At 37.7% G+C, this 14,081-nt stretch overlaps 1 protein-coding gene across 1 annotated transcript in view; it reads left to right on the top strand.

Moving 5' to 3' along the window:
• The window catches only part of ptprga (protein tyrosine phosphatase receptor type Ga), a 254,040-nt gene that overhangs the window by 219,425 nt on the left and 20,534 nt on the right, over positions 1 to 14,081 (top strand). The window contains exons 10-14 of the mRNA XM_084100324.1: positions 2,680 to 2,788; positions 2,897 to 2,946; positions 3,683 to 4,442; positions 7,240 to 7,372; positions 12,532 to 12,623. Of these exons, the coding sequence (XP_083956450.1) occupies positions 2,680 to 2,788; positions 2,897 to 2,946; positions 3,683 to 4,442; positions 7,240 to 7,372; positions 12,532 to 12,623 (1,144 nt within the window). The remainder of the gene's footprint in view (positions 1 to 2,679; positions 2,789 to 2,896; positions 2,947 to 3,682; positions 4,443 to 7,239; positions 7,373 to 12,531; positions 12,624 to 14,081) is intronic.

Raw genomic sequence — 14,081 nt, 5'->3', positions numbered from 1 at the left:
CTATCACACCTAACTTTAATGAAATGTTTATATAGTTTATAAGTGGGATGTGAAATTTATAAACTGTTTTTTTTTTTTTTTTGTGGTTATCTATACCACAATATCTCCCAAAAATTATAAAATAACCCACTTATTATTTAAAGACAGCATGATATAGCATTCACAATGTGCTTTACTTCCATAAAGTGACATATTTCCAATATCGTTGAGGGATTCCGTGTGCTTGTATTGGTCATCTATACCACAATATCTCACAATAAACCCAGCAAAGGATTAAATAAGCATCTTTAAAGACCACATGAAATGGCATTCTCAACATGCTTAACTTCCATAATGTGACATATTTCCTAGTTAAACTGAATTTTCAGAAAGAAAATTATATAGGATAGGACTTTCCTAATATTTTTATAAATACGTTTATTCAATTGTAATACATTTTTCTAATTTATTGGTTCATTTTGATTTCTGCTTGTCCTTAAGCAATAACCATTCCAGGTTTCAGATTTGTGGCAGTCTGTTCTTGGAAAACTCACTGTCTGAATGTGAGGATGTTGATATAATGCCTCATGGATAATATCCTGTAATCTCTCCTCCGCTAGAGCGTGTTTGCAGGAGCGCAGCGAGTGTGACTGTGAATAAAGTCTGTATTTTAGGTCGTCAGCAGGGGGTCGCAGCGGTAGACGCTGACCTTGAGGCCCACCATTTGAAAATACTAATGCACTAAAACTGTTTAAGAGGCGGAAATGTATTTTAGTCTCATTTCTCTTGACTTTCTATCAAGCACACTCAGTGGGCTGTGAAATGTATAACAGGCTGAGATTTCTGATTCTCTAGTCCGTAGGGGGTGCGAGGCGACGAGACAGTAGAAAAAAAGTCATTTTTGTTCATTTTGTTCCCAAATATTTCAGTGTGCAATTTGAAAATGGCATTGCATCCCATTACAGAACATCATCATTAGATTCACTCCTTTCCCAAATTCCTCTCTATTTTTCATTGTTCCTCCCTCTTTTCTTTTAAGTTCTTCATTTCCATTTTTATTTTCCCCTCTCGTCCCAAGATGCTGCTATCTGGGTCAAATTAGCGGCAGACTTGATTTTTGAGGGACTGCCTCCCAGATCAATAGAGAAATAGTTTTTACTCCTTTCCACTTATAATAACCCAACACCACAGAGTAATATTTGAGTCAGGGTCCTTTAAAGAATGAACTCGCATAAATCAGAAAGGTGTTGGTGCATTTGGAGAGGAACTGACGCCATTTACTTAGTGCAAGATTTACAAATCCCTCAAGCCCTCAGCACTTTTCAGCAGACCCCGGGGAGGGGAAGTGAGTTATGGTAATGGCTATTGCTCATACACTTAGAATTGTATTGAATCTTCATTTCTCGGAGATGAAATGAGGCTGCCTGCGTCAGGTTCAAACAGGCACCAATGAAGGAAATGTTAAGAGTTAAAAGGTGCCCATACCTGACTGTCGAAGTCGATTTGCCTGTCAAGTGTGTACCTGCTGAAGGCCTACCTGCACTGCCATTTACATGTTCTTTCTTTATTTCAAATATTTTGACTAATGTTTTTCAGCTACCAATAAGAATGAAGTGCTCCTAGCTCCTTTGAACTCATTTTAAAATATTTAAATTGAACTCTTTTCATTTAGGCTTTTCATTTACAGTCTTTTATTCATAGTCCCACTTCAAACAGTTGGTCAGATTTTGTCTACTTACAGTTTCAGTAGAGCTGGTTTATTATCTTGTCCTTCCTTTTACACATAATCTGTTTAAGATTAAAGGTATAGTTCACCCAAAAATTTAAATTCTGTCATCATTTACTCACCTTCAAGTTATTCCAAACCCGTATGAGTTTCTTTCTCCTGCTGAACACAAAATAATATATTTTGTAGAATGTCAGTTACCAAACAGTTGATGGACCCCATTGACTTCCATAGTATTTTTTCCATACTAAGTCAGTGGATCCCATCAACTGTTTGATTACCCATATTCTTCAAAATATCTTCTTTTATGTCCAGCAGAAGACTTTTCTTCTGATTTTTGGGTGAACCATCTCTTTAAAATATTACACTGAAGTGTAATATTTAGGTTTAGGTGTTTGTTCAGATCCCTAAAGCTGGGTATGAACAATAGTAACAAGTAAACACAGCTAATAAAGAAACTAATTAAATTTTGTGTCCTTTAATTTCATTAAACACTACATTTTTGTTAATATGTTCACAGAAAGATCCTAACAGTGTTGCATAATTTATTGATAAAGGCGTACATTATATAAGCAGCCTTTAAAAATAAATCAGTGCCTCACTCACTGAATTCCAATGTCTTTGTGTCCCAGCTGAGCAGCTCAGAGGTGCTTTAGGTGGTAATGAATGTTATGTGAGGCAGAGACTGATAGAGACTGTCTATTTTCAATGCTAATGACTTGAGAAGAAAGGTGTTACCGTCAAGCGAAGGAGAGGAGAACAAGCTGTTCACCTTCATCCTCCAGACCTCTGTCAGGAGAGTTCACACTTCAAAGTGCATGTGAGTGTGTGTCGACCACTCTTCTTTTGTGTTTTGACTGGACGCGTCAGATGATAACACACCTCCACGTCACAGGCGGACTTTTTGGACATATCCTGGCATGTATGTACTGTAACATTGTGTGTGTGTGTGTGTGTGTGTGTGTGTGTTTCAGGAGGTTGTCATCACACCGGTGTCAGCGGATGTGCTGTACCTGTTCCGCGTCCAGGCCGTGTGTTTCAATGACAAGCGCAGTGACTTCAGCCAGAGCATGCTCTTCAGAGGTGCAGAGCTACACTTACACACACAAAAAGACTTTTTCCAATGATATTCTGGTTGTTGTTTTTAAATGTGCTCCATCTCATTTATATGTATCTACTTTGTTTTGGTAGCCAACACCACCAGGATATTTGAGGGCACGAGAATAGTCAAAACTGGGATGGTAAGTTTACATCTGTCCAGCAGGTGGCAGAACTCTCTTTACTCTTTGCAATGACAAATTAAGTAAACCTGAATATTTTATTTGTATTTCTTGTATAATAATAACAATAGTTTATTTATTACAAATTAAATAAATAAGATTATATAAAAAAAATGTATAATCTGAACTATGAAGAGTTATGCTGGGAAAGATAACTCTAAAAAATTGCCACATGTTGTCCACAGATTTTATCTTTTAGAATTTCTTTTATCTTTTATTTGTATTTCTTAAAAAAAATAATAATAATAATATAATGTGTTTATTACAAATAATAATTTTACAATAATTTAATAATAGTAATATATTAGAAGGTATAGAAATATATTTATTCAATAATTACATGATTTAAATATATATTTGTTTTCTGTATTATTTATTTCAGAAAATATATAAATAGATATGTATAATAGGCTAATCATAGGTTTTAAAAACTTTTTTTTTTTTTTTGAAAATAAATAATAAATGTAGCCTATATATAATTATAAATTGTAATTTATTTTAGAAAGTATTAAAATGCATATTTATACTACAATTATAATTTATACTACAATTAATAAATCCAAAGTAATGCCTGAGTATTTAAAACAGTGTCCTGAAACCTGTTGGGCTCATCGGACTCGCATGATGTGCACAGATTTCATCTTTTAGAATCAATGCAGAGGGAAATAAAGTGTTTGTTTTCTTCTTCTTCCTCTAGCCAACTGTCTCCCCAGCCTCCTCAGCAGACATGGCTCCGATCAGCTCCGGTTCCTCCACCTGGACCTCCTCCGGTCTTCCCTTCTCCTTCGTGTCAATGGCGACTGGGATCGGCCCCTCTTCCAGCGGGAGCCAAGCGACGGTGGCGTCTGTGGTGACCAGCACCCTCCTGGCGGGTTTGGGTTTCAGTGGAGGGGTCATCTCCTCCTTCCCCAGTTCAGTGTGGCCCAGCAGACCTCCTCCCTCGACCCCTGCTCCTGCCTCCACACACCAGACCCCAGCCACTGAACACACCTCCTCACCGGCCTCAGACACGGAGAGCCACGGGTCTGAGGACGGGGGGGAGAAGGGAGGGAAGGGCGAGGATGAGGACGGAGAAAAGAACGGAGAAGAGGAAGAGGAAGAGGATGAGGAGAAAGGTGCCGAGAGCAAAGACAGCAGAGTTCCAGACAATGTGGAAAAGCAAAGGAACAGCTCCGTGACGAAAGACCCGCCCACAGCAACACCAGATTCGACAGCCAAAGAGAAAGGAGGAAGCAGGAAGGCAGAAAACAGCACAGCGCCATCCATTGTCCCGGAGGATGAGGTGGAGAAAAACACACACAGAACAGGGGAAGAGGACACGCAGGTGCTGCCGACCAGAGAGCCAGAGAGTGATGATAATGTGACGGCAGTAATAGAGCCTCCAGACAGCATGACTCAGACCAGCAAGCCCAGCAGAGGAGACCGCAACCACCTGCCACCTTTCTCTATACACACAGGTTAGAAACTAGCAATATTTTTGGTGGGGGGAGGGGGGGTTGCATTCTTATCTCAAACCATATATTTATATAGTTTTATATATATAGTGAAATGTTCTAACATTTAAAAAAAAAATCTATTTTAATACATTTAAAAACGTAATTTATTCCTGTCATGTTAAAGCAAAATTTTCAGCATGATTACTCCAGTCTTCAGTGATCCTTCAGAAATCATTCTAATATACTGATTTAGTGCTCAGGTAACACACACACACATACACACACACACACACACACAAACACACACACGCATACACACACACACACACATAGATATATATATATATACTGTATATGTATATGTATATATATGTACATATAAAATTCAGTATAATTTGTTTCTGATATTCCTTTAGTTTAAATTGATGTACTAAACTATTGTATAACCAAACGGACGTATTTTTTTTTAGACAAAACTTATAAATTGACAAAAACAAAACCACAACAAAATGATTTAAACTTGTATTTAAAATAAAAAAGTCATTTTGTATGACTTGACTTCACCTCGTCTATGATGAGCATGTTTGTATTTTCTGAATTAACTTTTTGGGGGAAATAAAGTAAAAATGTCATGGTGATACAACTTTCTGTCCTGATATTATAATGAAGGAAAAAACATAATCAGACAAATGAAATTCTTGAAAATAAAACCTTTAGTTGTTAGAAATAATATTTTATAATTATTTCCAAGAAGAAGAAAAGAAATGTTTTACTGCTTATAAATATTTGAAAAACGTTATTATGGCCAAAGTCATGTAATGCTTCCAATATGCAGAAACCTCATTCTTGATGGTGACGCCACATGACGTTTTTACTTTGAATGAGGAACCTAAGCCGTATCAGAGACCTGGAGGTGTACAGCCATCCTTATCACCACATCATCAGCAGTGTGTTGGAAAGTTTTGCATGTGCAGCACCACTCATCTTTTCGGCAGGAAACATTTGTTTAAACCCTTTTTCTTCACACTGTTTTGAGATCCTGTTTGTGTGTCCCCTGTGAAATGATAGTTTCATCTCACTCTCTCATATCGTCCTTTATTTCCCATCTTCCTCCATTTCTCTGTCTCACCCTCTTCCTTATCCCCTCTCTTCTCATCCTTCCATCTTTCTTTCCGTTCCCTTTGTTTGTTTCGGAGGCAGAGGGTTGGCCTAGTTTTCCGGTCCAGAGAGGATGAGAGCAGAAAACATTTTCAGCTGGAGGGAGTAAAAAAAAAATAGAAAGAAACAGAGAAACTCCCTATTTAGCTCTATGGCAATGGAGTTATGTTCATCCGGGTGTGTGTGTGTGTGTGTGTGTGTGTGTGCGCTTGCATGCGTGCGTGCCTGCGTGTGTGCCTGCACAGTCTGGAGTTTGAGATCATCTGAGTGCTCTTCGTCGCGTGACTGCGTGTGTGTGTCTGACCATGGTGAAGCTGTGGTGTTTTAGGATAACAGCATGGATTAGTTAGCAGCGTCTCTGGACCACCCGAGGGGAGCTGCAGGTTTTCTGATCTCTCTGTTCTTACTTTCGGGATCTGAGTCTGTGCTTTCCACTGTGTGTGTGTGTGTGTGTGTGTGTGTGTGTGTGTGTGTGTGTGTGTGTGTGTGTGTGTGTGTGTGTGTGTGTGTGTGTGTGTGTGTGTGTGCGTGCGTGTGTGTGTGTGTTTTGGACTGGTCGGATGACAGTGATCTTGCCAAGTGAGACGTGTTCCTCAGTCAACATCCTTGTTGGTCCTGGAACAGCATGTATATTAACCAAGCAGGTTTTAGGGAAGGCGTCAGAGCAGGGGGTTGAAGACCCTGGGGTCCCAGTGTCCCGCAGAGTTCAGCTCTAACCCTAATCGAACACACCTGAACCTGCTTATCAAGCTCTTCAGGATCGCTTGAAAATCACAATGCAGGTGTGCTGAAGCAGGTTGGAAATAAACTTTGCAGAACAGTGGCGCCGCGTCCCAGTTCACCTACTTATACTATGCCCTAAAATGATGTACTGTTTTTGTGAAGAAAAAGTACATACGTTTGAGTGTGTAGCAGAATAGTAGACTGAGTAGGACATACTACTACATCATAATTGTGTCTTTAGCGGACAGCTCGGTTGCTTAGTTGCGTGCATCCTGTCACCGTTTAAACTGCCCTGAGGATTGTTCTAGGACAAACAAAATCAATTCATCTAGAAACACTTTACTTGGCAAAATGATGGTGACCGGAACCAATATTTGACAATAATATTTTTGCATTAATGGATGTTGTGTAAAAGAAATCTGTTTATTATTTTATCTAATTAAATTGAATATTATACTTTGAATAATTGTATTGTTAAATCACAGCAATTGTAATAATAGTTATGTTGATATTAATAATTATAATAATAATAATTGTTATTATTGTTTTTGATATTTATTTATTTATCTGTTTTTGCATTTATTTTGAATGTTTAAAAAACAAGTTTTTGAATGTTGAGAAAGTATTTTGTGAAATATATGTTTTCTGAATTTCAGCAATTTGTTGATCTAAATCAATTGAGTATGACTGCAATTTTATTAATGATAATAATAATAATTCTTAATTATTATCATTATTAGTAGTAGTAGTAATATTAATAATTGTGATATATTAATACAAATGTGATATCTGTAATTGATTATGTTATATGATACACAGATTTACATCAATATCAGCTTCATATCATCCCTGCTCACTACATAGCAGCAAGAGTTATTGTATTTTCATATTTATGCTAAATGTACGGTGTGTTCATATTAACGTGTGTGTGTTTCAGAGCGTGCCGTGGTCTCCAGCATGCACCCTGTGCCTGGTTCAGGAAGGATGGAGTGGATCATTCCTCTGGTGGTGGTGTCGGCGCTCACCTTCCTCTGCCTCATTCTGCTGCTGGCTGTCCTGGTTTACTGGAGGTGAGACACTGATCCACACTGACAGATTCACTGGCGTTTTCTGTCTCAATGAATCGCTGACTACAGGAGTCTCACTGACTCTCACTGATTTCCTGAGCCACTCTCTGATAGATACACGACTGATTCCGACTCTGATTGAATCATGGGGAGTCACACAGACGAATGGCTTTACCCTGATGCCATGCTCTTAAACACTTCATCTGTTTCATTGCTTTAGAGCTTGGCTACCATGTGTATTTTCGTGTACATCTGTGTGTGTTTGTGTCCATTTGGATCCTGTAGCTGGTAGTTTATCACTCTGGGGCCCCTGGCGTCCCCGGGGCCCCGAGGGGTGGAATAAAAACCAGTTAAGAGTGTGTGTGTGTGTGTGTGTGTGTGTGTGTGTGTGTGTGTGTGTGTGTGTGTGTGTGTCGAGCATGTGTAAAGTGTGGGTGATGTGTCTCTGGTGACGGTAAGTAAGATGGAGAGAGACCGTGATCTTCCCTTAGGGTATCTCCAGAGTGATGGAGGTGCTGAGGAACCTGCTGCCAGGGCCCTGTTGCCATGGTCACACCTGAGACTGAGTGAATGTGGCTTCAAACTACATATATATTGCAGTGTGTACACTTTCGTTCATACATTTGGAGTCTGTAAGATTTTCAAAATGTTTTTGACAAGACTCTTATGCTCACCAAAGCTTTTTATTTATACAGCAACAATATAGTATGCTGCAAAAGTACGGTAAAAAAAATAAACAAATTAAAAAAAAGTTTCTATTTAAATATATTTTAGAATGAAATTTATTTCTGTAATTTAAAGCTGAATTTTCACCATCATTACTCCAGTCTTCAGGTTCACATGATCCTTCAGAAATTAAAACTTGAAAATATCTGGTTTTGTAATATTTTTCATTAATGTAGTTAATATATATATAAATTTACATTTTCTTTAAACTTTGAAATAAATGTATATAGAGATTTTATTTTTAAAAAAATGTATATATAGATATAGATATATATCTACACATATGTATGTATGTATCTTCTGTTCTCTAGTGGTCAGCTGATAAAGTCTCTCAGGGGCCGTGGTCACACCATGTCTCAGTTTAGCAAACAGCTCTTGAGCAGGACTGTGCCAGGACTGTCTCCCCAGGTCTGGGCTCTCCGCCCTGGGCCCAAAATGGCCATCTGCTCCCTCCTCTGGTGCTCAAGGGCCATGCAGTAGCAGGGGGTCGTGAAATATTTTGAGATGTGTATCCATCGCCAAATACTGCATGATAACACACACACATCCATGCAAACACACTTGACCAAGCCCAAAACCTCTCCAGAGAGAACATGCATCTGTCATAGCACTCGTAGTCATGATAAAGGGGACTATAATTAACACACACACACTAAAAAAAACAGACATGAAATATTATTTGACGCTGTTTCTGGTTGGTCAGATGCAAATGATATTGGGAACGTATTAGAACAGACTTCAGCTGTAATATTCAGCCATTAATATTATCACAAACACTTAAAACATTGTGTGTGTGTGTGTGTGTGTGTGTGTGTGTGTGTGTGTGTGTGTGTGTGTGTGTGTGTGTGTGTGTGTGTGTGTGTGTGTGTGTGTGTGTGTGTGTGTGTGTGTGTGTGTGTGAGGGTCTTTAAGTGTAATCTGCTCAGTAGACTGACTGAGATTACCCTCAGCACTACACGCTAATGTCTCAATATATCAGATCAGATATCCTTACCTTCTGTCAGTGTGTGTCTGAGTCTGACTCTCATGCATGTGTGACCATATGTTCATATGACATATTTACATTTATTCATTTAGCAGACATGTCTTTTCACATATATTCTTAACATGTGTATGTGGAAACTAGAGCTGTTATCCGATTTTGTACATTGAGTTCATTACAATCTGATTAATTATAATCAAGATCATTGAAGGTATTATACAGTTTAATTGTAGCAGATCAGTAAATCATTGAGTTGACATGATTTACACAGAGAAATAGGCTTTATTTTGCAATTGACTTTTGATAGAATCAGTGTTGTTATTAAAAATCATTTTTATTAATTGAAATAAAGCTGGAAATTAAAAACAAATTAGAAAAGCACATAACAAAATTATTATATCTTAAACTAAAGTATAGGAAACACTGTGTGTGTCTGTATATTAGTGTGATTGTTTGTGGTGTCGTGTTGTCTAAAGTCCACCTGGAAACATTAACTAGGATGTGACACTTCCTGTGGCGGTCTCAGAGAAAGTCAAATAATCATTTACACTGAAAAGCAATGTCTTAATCAAAACTTTGTACTGACCTTTATTCAGAAGAAAAAGAAAAAGAAAAAAGAAGCCGCACAAGACACTGAGCCAAACAGACTGAAACTTTTCATACATTTTTTTTTTTTTTTTTCAAAGAACAATTTAATGACAATCATTGTGTTAAACAATGTGATTATTCATTTCAAGTCGCATTTACACCACAAAATACAAGCCTCTGACGCAATGTCCAGTTGGACTGGTTGAAGTGTGTGTGTTTGCTAAGTACCTGAAGCATTTCCTGACCGCCCTGGCTCTGCTTTTGTTCTTCAGATCGGGACTGTCGAGCATTAAGTTTCACAGTGCCTGCAGGGAGGGTTTCTCTTAAACCAGGACTTTAGCTAAAGATTGTTTACAGTGGAGAGTTGGTTTTCACATTGTAATTTAGGCTGGGCTTAAAGGAATAATTCACACACAAATAGACATTCCATATTGTTCAAAAAGTGTATGACTTTCATAATTGGAACAAAAATTAAGAGATTTTATAGAATGTTCATGCTGAGCTTTTCCATACAGTAACGGGGACATCAAGCTCCAAATTGGACAAAAAAGCACCATAAAATTACCATAAATGTAGTCCATATGACTTCTAAAGCCATATGATAGCTTTCTGTGAGGAACAGACAGAAATCTTCCCTAACACCTTTCAAAACACATTCATTTTAGCATATTCAGATGCATCTGATCGCAACACGAGCTTTAAGAGATTTCAGATCTACGACAAAGGCTGTGATTTTCAGTAAACATCTTAAATATTGGTTTGTTATTAACACCAGGGTTATTATCATTATCGAAAACTATTAAAAACATTTCTGTTAATTGAAATAAAGCTAAAATAAAATAAATTTTAGATAAATATTAGAGAAACTTAAACTAAACGGAACTTATAAATAAACTGAAATAAGTTAAAGCAGTAAAATTACTAACTGGGAATAAATACAAATTTAAAACTGAATGCAGACTAAAACTAAAATGTAAATAGTAATAAAAAAATAAAAGCACATAGCAAAATTAATTATTTAATTAATTAAAAATAAATAAATTAAAAAAAAGAATAGATACAATAATAAAAGCTAATTTAAAATATTAATAAGAACTATAATAGTATAGAAATTTTACAAAAATAACATAACATCACACAAAGTTATTGCATGGCTTCACAAGACTTGGACTATAGTGTATGAGTTTTATGGACTAATTTTTATTGTGCTTTTTGTCTTTTTTGGAGCTTAAGAGTTAAGAATTGACTTCACAAATTCATAAAAAAGAAATTCGTAAGGGTTTTGAACAAGATGTTTGTGGTATTCTCCATTCTCTTGGACAGAAAGAAGAGTTAAGAGTTCAATACAAGAATGGAGTAGTTGGACACAAAGGAGTGTCCATCTGGAAGGGTGTGTGTGTGTGTGTGTGTGTGTGTGTTTTCAGAGGGAAGGGCAGCAGGTGTCTGTGGTTTATCAGATCAGCTGTGGACTGATCTGGGATCAGTGAACTGTTCACGTCTGACCCCAGCAGCTCTAGCTCTTGTGTAAAGCCCTGTGCATGTGATGCGTCAGGACCAGCCCTCTCTCCACCCCCTCTCTCTCTTCACACACTCATGGCTCTGTTTGCTCAGCGGCAGCATGCGGAGCCTACAGTCACTCACCTCTCCTAAAATCCCTCGTTCTTTGCAGGGATGAACAGCTTATGTTCTCTGCTGTGCATCAAGTACAGGTAGGACAGACGAGACTCCCGCTGGCTTATCGGGTTGACGTCCAAAACTTCGAGCTTTTGTAACTTTAAAACAACCTTCACCTGTTGTCTTTCTCTTTCTGTTTGTTTTATTTTTACTGGATGTGGATTTAGTTTTTTACCTGCTTATCTATTCTCTTGCAGCTAAGTGAAAGAAAGAGGTAAAACCAGTTTACGACTCTCAAACTTGAAACAACTGCCAATAATTCATCCTGACAGTCTGGGTTTCTATGTTTACCTTGTAATCTGGTGTGTTTTGTTCTAAATGGACTTCATACAGACGGGTTATAGACATTTAGTTTGAAAATGCGTGTATAGAAAATGTTTCACATGGATTTTGGCAGTAAAAAAGTGTGGGTTTTGCAGACAAAATTGTCAAAATTAGTAGACCGTATTATTTAATTAATTTATTTACATTCATTAATTTATTAATTTAATTCATTATAATTATATAAAATAATATTTTATGATTATTATAAAATTTTTAAATATGAAAATTGTGTTAAAATATTGTGTTTGATCATTATAATAAAAAAAAAAAAAAAAGTTAAATGGTTTATTTTATGTGGAGAGTTTGGGTTAGCCTGTACCTTTTTAAATCATTTTAATATAAAAAAAACAATAACTATGACTTTAAATATGTGTGTCTATATATGAGAAATTTAAATTCTCTTTATCATTCTCTCATTCAGATCGTTCCAAATCTCTATGACTTTCTTTCTTACGTGGAACACAAAAGGGGAAGTTTAGCAGAATGTTCAAGCTTGCTATTCACTACTATAGACATACATAAAAGTATGACTAAAAAATAACTTTTTGCATTTCACAGTAGTGTATATATAGGTTTGTACTGTAAACACATGATAAGATTAGCATTTTTGTGAGCTATTTCTTTAAGCAAGCATGTGCATTGAGGCTTTAGTGTTTGAAGTGTGGGGCTCTAATCTATGATGTGAGTGTTTGATTTGTTCTTTAAAAAGAGGGTTCAAAGTTTATCTTGATCCTGTTATATGTACCCAACAGACTGTGTGTTTACTCTGGTGGGGATTGTCACATAAACCACACCTCCTGGAGACATTAAAGCAGCGCTGAACGCCCATTACGTCACTTGACCGTCTCTCCTTGTCTCTCTTCCACAGGAGGTGTTTCCAAACGGCTCATTTCTACGTTGAAGACAGTAACTCACCCAGAGTTGTGCCCAATGAGAGCATCCCAGTCATCCCTATCCCAGGTAGGTGTCATCTAACAGATCTCAGATCAGTCAAACGCTTTGATATGACCTAAAGATACAATCCACTGTGATCCAGTTACATAAGGAAGAATTCATAGATAACAGGTGGTTTGATATGATCCAATGTCAATATGATGAAACAAAACATTGTAAGTGTATGTCTTTCTTTCTTACCTATTGCATTATAGGTAAAAGGTTAGATTACATAAGATTTTTAACAGTGCCAAGATTCAACAAACTGTGGCTGTCGTCTTAGCATATGTGTGTTTGTGTGGAATAGACCTTATCTCTGTGTTCTCTACAGACTGTTATTCTGTGCGATTAGTGTGGAATCTAAAAATCAATTTCTGCATTGATTTTGACATGAAGTGGCTATAATGATGTTTTCAGCTTCTGGGAAACAGGGAGGAAACCAGCTGTGTTCACAAGCATGAGGCGTTGGGCATAGCGCCACCCTGTGGTTGATTTCATCAATATTTTCTCTTTCTTATTGTATGGTACTTGCAGTTGCACTTTTACAATTTGAACGAACTCCTAGCCTATAAATAGTAGACTTCCTCTCACATCATGTGCTGTAGAATGATACGTCAAATCCTTTGACTTTCTATTCTAAGTGTTCATTTTTACCTGGTGGTCAATAAAATGGGTAAAATTTGCATTCAAGGAACTACCCAATGTATATCTAATTATTATAATTATATTATAAACTTGGGTGCCGTTCGTTTGACTTGGGTCAGTAAACAACCACAACCACCCTGAACACCCTAGCACTAGTTTGTCTGTGTGGTGTGATTGGTCTTAACCATCAACAACACCCCAGAAACCACCTAGCAACACCCTAGTAGTCGCCAATAACACCTGAGCAACAATCTGGCTAGCAAAGCCCTAGCAACCTCCTAGTAATGTCCTGACAACCATCTGCAGCTACCCATGATACCCTATCAATGCCCTAGCAACCATTTAGCAACACCCTACCAACCACTCATAACTTTTCAGCAACTTCCCATCAACGCCCTGGCAACCATCCACAACATCTTATTAATGCCCTGACAAATACCCACAGCACCCCAGTAACAGCCTAGAAATGCCCTGACTACCACCCAAAAGTCCCTAACAACCACCAACAATACACAAGCAACTACCTGGGTAGCAACGCCCTGACAACCCCTGAGCAATGTCCTGACAACCACTCATAACTTCTCACGGCTCCCTAGCAATACCCAAACACCCACTCATGACACTCCAGCAACTACCAAGCTAGGACCTAACAACCATCCTCAACTCCCCATCAATACTCTGTCAACCAACCACAACACCCTATTAATGTCCTAGCAATCGCCTAGCAATTCCCTTACAACCACCAACAACACCCGAGCAAATGCCTAGCTAGCAACGCCCTGGCAACCAACTAGAAATGTCCTGACAACTACCTACATCTACCCATGGCACCCTGTCAAC

The sequence above is a fragment of the Abramis brama genome (assembly GCF_963993115.1).
Source record: "Abramis brama genome assembly, chromosome: 23".
Lineage (NCBI taxonomy): Eukaryota > Metazoa > Chordata > Actinopteri > Cypriniformes > Leuciscidae > Abramis > Abramis brama.
Note: the sequence above shows the minus strand (reverse complement) of the source record. Positions and strands in the feature narration are given on the sequence as shown.